Source organism: Lynx rufus, unplaced genomic scaffold, assembly GCF_022079265.1.
Source record: "Lynx rufus isolate CCGP_SWC_20201006 ecotype Redwood Valley unplaced genomic scaffold, mLynRuf1.p SCAF_5, whole genome shotgun sequence".
NCBI lineage: Eukaryota > Metazoa > Chordata > Mammalia > Carnivora > Felidae > Lynx > Lynx rufus.
This window is the reverse complement of record NW_025814867.1, coordinates 62,051,295-62,065,024: the sequence shown is the minus strand read 5'-3', so window position 1 is coordinate 62,065,024 and position 13,730 is coordinate 62,051,295. Positions and strand designations below refer to the sequence as shown.

The window sequence follows — 13,730 nt, the reverse complement described above, 5'->3', positions numbered from 1 at the left end:
ATGACTTTCTTTTGGTCTTTGGGGAAAACAAATAAACAAAAACAAAATAAATAAAATTCCTTCTTGAGTCATTCCTGGTCTTCGTTATTGTGTCCTTGAATTAAGTTTCTTGATTAATCAGTACTCATTTCCTAGCAGGTTTTCACGGACCCTAGCAACCTCCAGCGGCACATTCGCTCTCAGCATGTTGGTGCCCGGGCCCACGCATGCCCGGAGTGTGGCAAAACGTTTGCCACTTCGTCGGGCCTCAAACAACACAAGCACATCCACAGCAGTGTGAAGCCCTTTATCTGTAAGTTTTTAACACTCCAGCCCTCCTTCCTGCATCTGTCTCTCATCCGAAAGGCACTGTGATCAGGAGATGGCCGCATGGTCATAGAAGGGTCTCTGCATTAGCTATTTATGGTCCAATCCAGTTGGGCTATTTTTCTATTACAAGAACATCTTTTACACCCAGATCCATGGTATCTTGCTTATAATTCCTGGGGTGTTTTCTATTAGATGAAATCAATAACAAGTAGAGAAAAGAGAAGTCATTAAATAATGAAAGGGAAGCCTCTCCAGGTTGTAGGGTTTAATAGAGAGAACCAGATTTGTCTTCCACTGAAAATGGTCATGGCTTTGTAAAACAGCAAAGGCAAATGCCATAAATAAGATGAAGTGATAAAAACCTATTCTGGATCAGAAAGGCTGGAAGAACCCCACTTGTCAAGTAGGCTGTGACTGTGAGTGAGTGTGTGTGTATGTGTGTGTGTGTGTGTGTGTGTGTGTGTGTGTGTGGAGAGGGAGGGGGGAATAAGACTCCCCTTAATCTACACATTGTTACCAATCACCGGCTGCAGGTTGGTAAGAACTACCAGTTACTTGAAAAGCAGAACATTTTCACTTTGATGGTGGACACGCTGCTTCTATAAGCCACTACACTAAAGCAAATTTACTGGCAGTGTGTGTTCAGAAGACATCCAATCTGACCACCTACCTAGAAGGTCCCTGTACAGAGCACTTTAGTAACACACTCCACATAAAGTAAAACTCCGTGCTCATTTGCTTCTTCCGTCCACCCACTCCTGTTCCCTGTATTGTGCTGAAATACTTCATAAAGCAAATCAGTTGTTTTCAGTCGATCTGAGCAATGACTCTGGACTTCTTTTGATCCATTGCTCAGCTGGGCTTATAAATACTGACTCACTGAGTTGCGCTGCAAACTTTAAGACTGATTTTGTATGCAGATGAGCATGGAAATGATCGAGGCATACTCAGTAGTTGGCAAAACCTCTGACGTGGGAACTCTTAGAAAACATTTTTTTTTTCTGACAAATACTCAATAATTTGTAGTAGGTATATGAGACACTACTACAGGACCTGATGGGCAAAAACATAATTTTTGGTGCCAACACACAGATGCCAGAGACTAACTCTCCTCATTTTTAGCTCGACACAGTCCTCTTTTGTGCTTCCAAGCAACAGGAGAGCTTTTTTTTCCCCTTTCCAGCTTAAACTAGAGTCTTGTTTTGCTCCTACAGGGTTCTCCTGTACCCTGGGTGGAGTGAAGATGACCAGCTGATAAACAAAAGGGTGCTCTAGTCTCCCTTGGGGGGAGCTCTGTTAGAAATCACAGGAAATAAAGTATACAATAGAAATTTTAGACTTCTTGTCTCATAAAGGCATTTCGGACTCTAGGTTGTGACGCCCTTCGTACTGTTGTACGTACTGTTGTACTGATGTACTTCATACTGTTACAGGCATAAATAACTCATGTATTTCTGATTCCTCAGAAACAAATTTTGGTACGTTTATTGTGTCTTGGTGGGAAAAAATAGACTGAACGGATTCTCTATTTAATGACTTAATGATTTCTCTATTATTTAAGCTAAAAGTTGGAAAATATAGATTCCTATTATCTAAGGTTCTGGGATCTGGAATTTTAATTGTGTTGAAATCAAGTGTTTCATTTTAAAGCACTATAGGGTGTCCCTTTCCAATCAGCTTGCACAACTATTTGCCACAAATGGATTTTCAGTAATTATTGGTAAATTTAAATAGCAGATGGAATTCTTCAAATGTAAAATCTGACAGAGAACCATGGGGTAATTATGAATAATAGCCATGTAATTTCAGAACAAAAGAGGAGAGTTGGTGTGGAGATTGGGAGTGGAGGAGGTTCACCTAGAGTTGATATCTGTTTCTCACCAGAAGGCCACACACCACGATTTACCCCCACTGGTGTGTTTATGGCAACTGTCTCTTATTACAGTGTACCGCCAAGCTTGAGCCCAAAGTCACCAGTGCTAAGGTAATTACTCACTGCCTTTGCAGAAACCTCCAGCCTTCCCAAATAGAAACCACATGCTCTAATAGGCTGAACATATTCAAAATACCTCTTAATTTGTTTAATAAGTAGAAAAATGCAATGTTAACTGCTGGCTAATTCCTATTACTGAGAAAATTACAGTACAGTATAGACTTCAACATCAATTGAGCCGTTTACCTGGAGGCCTGGTGGTTAGTGGTGGGCCAGGCCAGACATTCAAGTGAGGAAAACAAAGCCTCCGCCTAAGGAAACATCCCAGATTCTCTGTTCTTAAGACCTGACACAGACATCGCTCATCTGTGTAACACGGGGTGGCAACCAGGAAAGTCTAATGCACCTTCTGTTACTCCGATGTAGAGAAGCTCCTGATTTTCTTCAATCCATCCAGGTATAAGAAAGGAATAGAGAGAGCAACATTTCTTTGCCAAACACTTGCAAACCTTTCAAAAGTTTATGCCGTGGTTGAATACCCATCAAGACGTTTTCTCAACGCCTTTTAATGCCCAGAGGAGAGGTGTTACTTTCTTGATGAGTGAACTTTTATAATTCCAACGACATTTTATTTACTATTTCTTGTTATTGCTCATAGCTGAATTAGTATAACCAGCAAAAGCCTCATGTTTCTACCCTCTACATCATATGGTTTTAATTAGTGTATCAAAGAATTTAAATAGCATGTGTATTTATTGTATATGGTTACTAGTATATACTTTTAAAGTAGTCTCTGGTCAATATATTCCAGTAGAATAATTTGAAAAGAAATCACTCACATCTTCTCTTCCCATTAAAATGCATGTTACAGCCTCTATAATGTCATGAATCATCCCACAGTTGAAAGCTCCTTAACTATTACTAAGTGCAGTGATATATGTAGCAATGCATTTTAATCATTAGTAGTAAAAGAAATATTATGGAATCACTTGGTACTTCCTGTTTGGTGGTGTGTGGGATAATCCAACTTTTGGGTGAGTTTTGCATGATTGAACATCTATAAAATCTCCTTCGAGTTTTTTTTTTTTTCAACTATTACTGCTTTAACTTAGGAGCTCAACCACTCGGCGCTCAAAGGCAGCCATCACATGAAAGCAATAAATGTCATATTTTGTCTTCAATTTAATTTCTTATATAAATTTGTTTCAGTAATCACCAACAAGGCATATCATGTTTCTGCATGTATCAAACGTGCACGGGATTGTTAAAGTAAGCTCACACATAAAGCGGATTCACCTCTACTAAAGTCAGATAAAAAAAAATGTGATGCTTAGGAAATGGATACTATAATCCTGCCGGCCTGCGAAGTGAGGGGAATTCTTACCCAGCAAAGGAGTTTTTAAAGGTTACGAAGTTTGGTCTTAAAATACACTTAGATCTGTTCTCTCATCTGTGAGGAGGAAGATGTTCTACTTTTTTGGCAAATTTTCCGCGAAGAGGGTTCTTTCCCAGCCGTGCCCTGCCGTGTTCTTTCTGGATTAGAGCACTCAGAACACTCTCCCTGCTTACCATAGTTGGCTAACCCACATAGAAGTCAAGCCCTGAGATAACCGGCGAAGATATGACAACAAGTGGACGTATTTCCCAAGGACGGGGGTTTCATAAATGCAGGAAGGTTAGCACAACCACTGGTGTGAGGGGAAGTCAGAGGACGTGATCATAGTTCATGGGAACCAGCAATGCAGGATGGACCACATTCAATTTAGCTTCCTTTGCAGGCTTAAAATAGAGCCATTGTAAATTATGTCAGTCTTTCTCAAATCATGAAAATGATTGTTAAAAATGTCTCAGAATACACAATGTGCATTGTTGTGTGGCTTTGATGTGTGAATGATGAGAGCATATGATATAATACAAATTAAATAATGGTAGGGCAGTCACAGGCTTTTTCCCCAGGGGGAGAGGGAATGAAGGTAAAGTTTCTGGTCGAGGGAAAGGCTGTTTTATTTTGTTTTGGTGCCTACGACTTAGAAGTCTTTAAGTGGTCTAAAATTTTAAAGGGGTTCCTGTTATGTTTTATGTTCAGTACGCCTTGAGACTTGAATTTGTAAGATTCTATGAGGGTAGCAATGGGGTGGGAAGTCAATGCATGCTGGAATTGGACTTTGCTATAAATATTTAAATACACAAATATGGTGAAAAAATATTTTGCAATGGGGATGACAAAATATTTAAATATATTTATATATGAAATATTTGTGCTGCCTCAAGACATTTGTCAGGTTGGATGCCTTGCTTTGGAATCTAGTGACATGGGGTTTTCTGTGTTGGGAGTACCCAGATTCGTACCTCCAACAACTTTTCCTGGCTTCCTAATTGCAATTTTGGGTAAACCAATTGTGATATTTGCTAAATTCAGAAGCAATTGCCATAAAGCCTGAGATTCTCTTTTGTTGTTTGCACACAGGTGAGGTCTGCCATAAATCCTATACTCAGTTTTCAAACCTTTGTCGTCATAAGCGCATGCATGCTGATTGCAGAACCCAAATCAAGTGCAAAGACTGTGGACAAATGTTCAGCACTACGTCTTCCTTAAATAAACACAGGAGGTTTTGTGAGGGCAAGAACCATTTTGCGGCAGGTGGATTTTTTGGCCAAGGCATTTCACTTCCTGGAACCCCAGCTATGGATAAAACGTCCATGGTTAATATGAGTCATGCCAACCCGGGCCTTGCTGACTATTTTGGTGCCAATAGGCATCCTGCTGGTCTTACCTTTCCAACAGCTCCTGGATTTTCTTTTAGCTTCCCTGGTCTGTTTCCTTCCGGCTTGTACCACAGGCCTCCTTTGATACCTGCTAGTTCTCCTGTTAAAGGACTATCAAGTACTGAACAGACAAACAAAAGTCAAAGTCCCCTCATGACACATCCTCAGATACTGCCAGCTACACAGGATATTTTGAAGGCACTATCTAAACACCCACCTGTAGGGGACAATAAGCCAGTGGAGCTCCAGCCCGAGAGGTCCTCTGAAGAGAGGCCCCTTGAGAAAATCAGTGACCAGTCAGAGAGTAGTGACCTTGATGATGTCAGTACGCCAAGTGGCAGTGACCTGGAAACAACCTCGGGCTCTGATCTGGAAAGTGACATTGAAAGTGATAAAGAGAAATTTAAAGAAAATGGTAAAATGTTCAAAGACAAAGTAAGCCCGCTTCAGAATCTGGCTTCAATACATAATAAGAAAGAATACAGCAATCATTCCATTTTCTCACCATCTTTAGAGGAGCAAACTGCGGTGTCAGGAGCTGTGAATGATTCTATAAAAGCTATTGCTTCTATTGCTGAAAAATACTTTGGTTCAACAGGACTGGTGGGGCTGCAAGACAAAAAAGTTGGAGCTTTACCTTACCCTTCCATGTTTCCCCTCCCGTTTTTTCCAGCATTCTCTCAATCAATGTACCCATTTCCTGATAGAGACTTGAGATCGTTACCTTTGAAAATGGAACCCCAATCACCAAGTGAAGTAAAGAAACTGCAGAAGGGAAGCTCTGAGTCTCCCTTTGATCTCACCACTAAGCGAAAGGACGAGAAGCCCTTGACTCCAGTCCCCTCCAAGCCTCCAGCAACACCTGCTACAAGCCAAGACCAACCCCTGGATCTAAGCATGGGCAGTAGGAGTAGAGCCAGTGGGACAAAGCTGACCGAGCCTCGTAAAAACCACGTGTTTGGGGAAAAGAAAGGAAGCAGCATTGAACCAAGACCAGCATCAGATGGTTCCTTGCAGCATGCTAGACCCACTCCTTTCTTTATGGACCCTATTTACAGGTAAGGGTGGACAGGAGACGATTAAATGTGGACGACGTGTGTACAAAGGGCAGGGTTTGCAGTTGAAAGCCATGGCTTTTAACAAACCATTTTTGTTATTATTACAAGGCAGAGAGTAAAGTTGTTTGATCTAGTGAATTCATTTTTTATTCAGACGGTCAACTCATTAAGTTTGGACTTATTTTTGGATGTCTCTGAATTTGGGGTTTTGGATGAGGCCCACAGAGTTCTTTCCCCTGACAATAAATTTATTTTTGAACACATTTTTTAAGTGGAAAATATGGGAAAGCCATATTTAAAGCAAGCTGTCAAGTGGCAGAAGAATGAGGCTCCTGAAGGATTAATGCAAATATGTGTGGGTACTCAAGCGGGTCAGGATATTTGGAATGAGGTGGGATGCAGAACAGCATGCGTTTTCTCTTTGTTGACCGACCAACACATCCTTAATAAGTACCGCTCAGATTCTGTTTCTAAATAAATCTCCTAGGAAGCCAAAGTAAGTGAAATATTAATCACAAAAATGTTTTGTGTATCATGTGAGTGGCTGGTTTTGAAAGACATGTCACTGTTTAATACCTTCGTTATCCAGTTTTCTTTGATGCATCCAAAAGTGCTTTGGGGGGGGAAACATATATGCTTAATAAAAAGCCTCATAGACAGTATTCTGTTAACACTCACTTGACATTCAGAATGATTTATTTATTTTTTAAATACCAGCTTTCTTTAAAAGTATGAATAATAGTAATTATGCTTATTGTGTATTTTAAATATTACCAAGCATTTTCACATCTACTTTCTCATTCGAGTCTTGAACAATGTCAAGAATTAATGGAAGGCATGGATAATTGCTTATTGGACTTGTGTAAGATGAGACTATTTTCGTATTTTTGCCTGATTCTCTTTCACGAACAAGTTTGTGCTACTCTTTCATTCAACAATACTCATTGAGTTCCTATTACTTAATAAGTACTAGAGCCGCAAACTCTTTTCACCAAAGATTCCTTTTCTACCTGTATTATCTATAATACATTAACTAAGAAATATTGCCGGTATGTTGAGCGCTATCCCACCTCCCCGCCCCCCCCCAGCTTGAAGGGGATTGAAAAGGACAGTGCAAAAATATTTTCCGAGCCATCAGTACCATGCCTGTGCACTTTTCCCAATTATTATGTCTTAATTCTTGTGGCAGTCTCCATAAGAGAGGTAAAAGAAGGGAAAACAGAACTTCCATATTTGGGGTGTAGATTGTGTGTTACCCATTGCCAGTGAGGTTGTATTTCCAACTCAGTGATACATCTCAGCCCTTTGTGAAGATAATCCCTTAGACTTTTTTTTTTTTTTTCCTCAGACCCTCCCAGTGGCAATAGGTTTCCAATTCCTCCACACACCCATTACACTCTTCTCCATCATATCCTAACCCTCTCTGCCCCTTGCTTACTCAAAACTCAGTCTTCTCCCTGGTGTTTCAATCCGAATAAGGGACCTAGGCCTGTCATTCTACCCAAGTCATGAAATGCCTAAACACCTGTTTTAGTGCAAGACCTGAGTTGAAATCTCAGCTTTCCCATGTCTTAAAGTTGTTCTTTTTTTTTTTTATTCATAAAATGGGTATAAGAGGACCTGTTTCAGTAAGTGACCTAGTGTATGCAAAACATAGCATCTATAAACTTTCAAGAAGTGGTAGCTGTTTTTATTAATTTTGATTCTATTTTAGAAGTGTGCTTATTCAACGGTTCTTAAAAAGAAATGTATCAACAGTTGGTAAAAGAAATTAATTTAATCCATGATGTCACTTCCTGCATACTTAATAGAAAATAGAATAACAAACATTTAGAAAGCAGAAGGGATATGCCGATAATTTTTATATTTCTCTATCTTCAAAAAGTTCCTCTTCCTTTTCCCTCCACCCCCTTTTGCCTGCCCTCTTTATCAGCGTGGTATCCAAAAGAGGGACCTCAAAGAGAGGGGAGCAGAATGCATAGGTGCTTAGAAACTCTCCTGCCCTCATTGGCAAGTATGGGGGAAATATAACAAATGTCTAGGGGAACACTTTCTTGGCAGAAAATGACTTTAATTTTCAGAATGAGCTCTGTCCTCATGATTTCAAAATCATCAAGCCTTCTTGTCTGCATTTGAAATGGAAAGGTACAAATCTGTAACCAAGCCTCCGGTTTCATGACTCTTCAGTTTTTATATTTCCTCATTATTATTGTTACTAGTCACCCAATAGGATTTTACCATTGTGAATAGGACCTTCTTTCTATGAGCGCCTAGAAGTGCCATGAGTATTCTTCAAGAGCTGAACAGATGTCTTTATATTTTTATTAGTGTGCTTCCCAGAAATCTACCATTTGTTTTATTGTTAGCTGTTTAAATGTCAGTAATTATGTAGCGATTGATATATGAGACTGATTCATCTTCAAAAACTAATTTTAACCTTTCAGAGTAGAGAAAAGAAAACTAACTGACCCACTTGAAGCTTTAAAAGAGAAATACTTGAGACCTTCGCCAGGATTCTTATTTCACCCACAAGTAAGTATTTTGAATTTGAGACTTCAAGCTTGTAAACTAACTTGTTGATCCTGAAAAGCAGGTGCAATGAAATGAAAGAAATCTTGAGAACATTAGGATTTCCTATGACGCTGGTGTGGAAGAACACAGGAAATTCTAGCAGAATTAAAACCCAAACTCTTTAAAGAAAAAAATTAATATATGTGGAAAAATAACATGTTTTGGGGTGTCAAATTATTGTCTCCTGCTAACTACTTACCGATCCAAAGTATATTTTGGAGTGAACAAAATTCAGTTAAGAAAATAAATATTGAAGTTTTTTTTGTGTGTTTAATAAGAGATGGGTCAGACTGTGACTCGTCCCAAACTCATGAAAGTCCTTGAAGTCCTTTAGTGCTTAGATAAAAAACAGGAAATGAGTCTACCTGACAAGTTGTTACCATAGAGGGTGAAGGAATTTATCTAGAGACCACTGGGCATTCCAGCGAAGTTCTGTAATTGCACAAGAATTTACCACAATACACAGAGCTATTTGCTGAATGGGGCTGTGTCCATTTATCAAAATATATACAGTTTCTCATCACAAGAAGAATACAAAGCAGTGCCATCTAATTGGCTCATTTCTATCTCCTTACGTATTTGGTTATTTTTAAAAACTGGTTTACCTATCAATCAAAATGTAGAGAATTGTATTGAAAGAACAAATATACAAACATCTTAAAAGTTTTTTTTTTTTTTAACCTGATATTTTGTTTTCCTTATTTCTGATTTTAAAGGTTATAAGCTCTGGTCTTTATAGATGGTAAGCAAAATTTTTATGAAAATGCTTAAAATCAGTGAACTAATTTATTGCGTTTCAACATATTCAAACTAAAAATTGTGCTCCTCTAATAAAACTGGTGGAATTTTATGCAAGATGTCTTATAGAAAGTTGTGAGGTAATTAAATTATCTTGGAATGTGACTCTCCCTGCCCTTCTACCCCCTCCTCCTCTGCTACCTTTTCGTCAATTTTTCAAGTACTTTCCCAGCGTCCTGAATAACAGAGTATGAGAACTGAAGTACCATCTTCTGGTTAGCTGGAGAAATCTATCATTGTTCAAAAATTCTCTCTATTTCAAAGTGAGGAAATTCATGATTTAGTAGTAAAAGGGTTAGAAATATTCCAGTCACTATTCATTTTATGTGGAAAGGCTAAGGAATGATATGATTTTTATAATTGCCTTATGGAAAAGAAAAGAGTTATAAAATAATAAATGTTTATCAGGTATTTATATTTTACATTTAGCTTGATTTAAATTGCACTTTTAGGCCTCATGGGCTAAGGAAGATGAACATTGCATGCATTTTGTGTCAGATATTGTACGAAAAGTGTATCTTTTTGATAGTTACTTTCTGATCATAACTAAACGCTCACAGGGATATTATAGTTATATATGTTTAGTTATAAGAATCAAATTGTTTTCATATTCTAATTATCTTTAAAATTTAGTAACTAATCACTTCAAAATGAAGTGCTATGGGTACATGGTGTAACGGATGGAAAAAAGATGGGAATCAGGGTCCTTGAGTGACAGTCTATCTGGCTCTTAGTTCCTTATCTGTAGGATGAAGGAGTTGGGTGTAAAGTCCCTATTCTCTCTGAAATTCAGATTTTTAACTAGCCAAAGTAAATTTCCTAGTTCATAAGATGAACAATTTTGCCTACCAATAACTCTACATGTGCATACAAGTGTTACAGTATGTGCATATTTTAATCACATAATATAAGAAAATGTGCTATCTTTTATTATTTCCAAAGTGAGTGAAAGATCACAAATGATGAGATGTATGTGCAATACTTGGAGAACAGCAGTCATTCCCTCAGAGCCTCGCAAACATGCCTGTAGGAGCACAGTGGCAGTGTGTGTTTCCAGAATGTCAAGTCTTGGTGGAAGTGACTGCCTATTGCTGCTATTAGAACAGGACCCATGAGTGATAATCAACATATTTAACACCTCATATGTCATGAATACTGACCAATCGGAATGGACTCCTGGAATTCTGGAGCAGGATCTTGGAAGTCCTTGCTGCACCAATGTTAATGCCGCAGTTGTTGGCTGGCGGGCTGTCTGAAGGGTCTTTTGAGATGAGGCCAGGACGGTAGGGGGGCAAGTCAGGGTTCTTGGAGCAGAGGCTGTTTACCAACTATTACAGAAATATTTTATTATTTTTATAAACATTGTAGCTGTTTTCATGTGTAATGGCCGTATATCACTGGGCTACAGGTGGAATAAAGACTGTCACCTGGGAGAAGCTTGGGTCACCCTATTTTCATCAAGCCTTCAGACCAAATAGTCTGCTCTTTCAGAAAATCTGCCTCAAATGTCCTGAAGTTTCAGCAGAATTCTTCTGTTCTTTCTAGTACTCTATCAATTCCATCCTAGCCTCAAGATCTCCTTTCCCATAAATGAACGCAAACAAAACAAAGACCACCTGCCAGGATTTGGGGGCAAAAATGACTGCTTTGTGGCTGCTTATTAGCAAAAACGCTCAGGTTTGGACCAACGCAGTTCATCTCTCTGAGCCTCTCTATCAGCGTAATGGGCACACCCTACCAGCTTTACCTGGGTGGCTGTATGGGTTCGTGTTAACGTACATAACATGGTACACATCGTGCCTGGCAAGTGGAAGGACCTAAATGAGGAAAAGCTCTCATTATTAGTGAATGCGGAAGTATCCCATTTCGAATGTAAAGAACCGTTAGTAAAATGACCTCCTGCCATCCCCTGAGCCCACTTTCTTTAGGGGAGCTCTGATGTGTCTAGAAGTACTTGGAAAGATGCTTAATGTGTTCTTGGTACTGCCTCATTGGGCAGCAGTAAGGGTGGCACAGAGCAGAAGGCCAAAATGGAAGGCTTTGCCTCTGCTCCCAGGCCTTGCCTTTATTTTATAGCTAAATAAATGCTCGGGGAAGACTATTCATTACTTCAGTTTCCAATTTAAAGTACACTGGAGCAAATCACATGGTCCCTCTGGGGCTTCTGTATGTTTGTCTTCCAAATGAGAATAATGCATTCCCTATGTATTTCTCAGGGTAATAATAATAATATCATCATCATGTATGAGTAAGGGAGAAGCAGAGAGAGAGGGAGAGAGAGAGAATTCCAAGCAGGCTCTGCACTGTCAGCACAGAGCCTGACGCGGGGCTCAAAGTCATGAGCTGTGAGATGACCTGAGCCAAAGTTGGATGCTTAATCAACTGAGCCACCCAGGTGCCTCAAGGGGAACACATACTCTTAATGCTTTAGAGAAAACATAGAAATATATATATATATATATATATATATATATATATATAAATTCTTGGTAGGGGTATTCTCTGGGCAAGTCTGATTTTATAACTATTGTATGTCTTTGTATTCTACCCAGCATATTCCTCCCCAGGGCACAATTCCTAATCAATGAAAGGTGAACACCTCAATAGATATTTTAATTCGTTATTGATATTTTATTGAATTTTATTAAAAGATTATTAGGCCATCTCACTGACTTTTGGAATAATAATACATATTTTTAAAAATCTTGTCAAAAATGTCTATAAGATATAAGAACACATACACCAAAATTAAAAGATAATTGCTATTTTGTTTTGTTTTTTGTTTTCATTTTCAGGGTCTAAATTCCTCACTCACTTCATTCTAAGAAGTATGTTTGCTGTGTCAGGCCACTAGAGGACTATTCATATTTCTGTTTTTCTTTTAGAAATAAGTTAAATGTAAGGTACAAATATGTACTATAGACGTTCTTCCTAGAAATGTGGTTGAAAATTGTTTGGGGAGTCTTAGTCTAGATTATAATTTTGAAAAAGAATGACAGCCACAAGTGGGTGAGATGGAGGGGATGGGATTATTGTGCGATCTCTGGAAAGTCCATTTCATTGGCTACTTTGTGTTTTAGGTACTTGGCATTTACATTGCTAGCTTTTTCAAATTGCCATAGAAATCATTTGGTAATTGTGTTACTGTAAAACTGGCTATTCCTTGATTTGCCTATATTTTAAATATATTTTTTGTTATTAATACATTTTATTTCCAGATGTTTGGCTTTGTGTATATCTGCAACAGAAACTCTGTTTCTGTCCTTTATGCCTTCATTTTTATTCTCTTCTTTTTAAAGTGTCTGACTACCCTGTTACTGTATCCCAAAGAACTGGGAAAAAGCTAGTCTTTTTCCAAGTTATCTTTTATATATTGATGTGAAAATTACTTAAGTCTTCTGCCCTTCTTCTATTTTGCTTTTGACAAAGTGTTTCTTATTGTTAGATTTCCTCTGCAATAAATCTTTTACCCTTAAAAAACTATGTATCTTCCTTATTAAAGACACCCTAACTTATAAAAGCAAGATATAGCTCCTTTACCCAAGCAAAATGATAACTTTAAGGATATAACGTTTGTGTTTCCTGGAAGAGCTCCCAGCTCACTGAAGTTTTCCCAAGTGATTCTTGTCATAAGTTGACATAGGTAACTTTTAATTAATATCCTTATGTGTTCTGACTGCTAATAGTCTGAGTCCCATGCTTGTAAAAGTCAGGCAGTGCATTTCCCAGCACATTACCTTGTTGTTACTTAATAATTCACGTTCGAGTAAATATCTTATTTTCTTTCTTATTAACATTATAAAAATGCAAGAGACTAGATTTTTTTTCAGGAAATTGCTTAAGTTTTATTTATTAAAGTTTAGGAGTCTTGTTTTACAGTGAGTAAAAACACATAAGGAAGTATCTACTTTGCTATTTAAGATTTGGTGGTAGTAGGTAGTGTTTGGCTTTCTTGGAAGAAAGAACAGTCTGGTTTATAACCTTGATTCTAAAATTTAATTTAGGTAAATAGAGGAAATCCAGCAGTGTTATAAAAACATTTAAGTTTCATTTCCAAAGCCTTTACTCAAGGTACAGTTACATGATAAGCAAAAATTACAAAGTCCGTATAAATGTTAATTTCTCAAAGGATAGATTGCAATAAAGATACTGATACAGAAGTAATTTTTTGTTTTTGTTTCAATTTTGCTCCCAGTTCCAACTGCCTGATCAGAGAACTTGGGTAAGTTTCCTACTTATATTTTTGACTCAAATAATGTAGCATTAAAAGGAAAACAACTTATATTATAAAGTGC

The 13,730-nt window shown here is 38.1% G+C and overlaps 1 protein-coding gene across 5 annotated transcripts in view; it reads left to right on the top strand.

Annotated features, from left to right (window-relative positions):
* The window catches only part of MECOM (MDS1 and EVI1 complex locus), a 46,350-nt gene that overhangs the window by 10,586 nt on the left and 22,034 nt on the right, over positions 1–13,730 (top strand). The window contains exons 4-7 of one of the 5 annotated variants that reach the window (XM_047099729.1): positions 139–292; positions 4,710–6,066; positions 8,511–8,598; positions 13,631–13,657. In XM_047099729.1, the coding sequence (XP_046955685.1) occupies positions 139–292; positions 4,710–6,066; positions 8,511–8,598; positions 13,631–13,657 (1,626 nt within the window). Of the gene's footprint in view, positions 1–135; positions 293–4,709; positions 6,067–8,510; positions 8,599–13,630; positions 13,658–13,730 lie in introns of all 5 variants that reach the window. The other 4 variants (XM_047099727.1, XM_047099731.1, XM_047099730.1 and 1 more) reach the window with 4 other exon arrangements.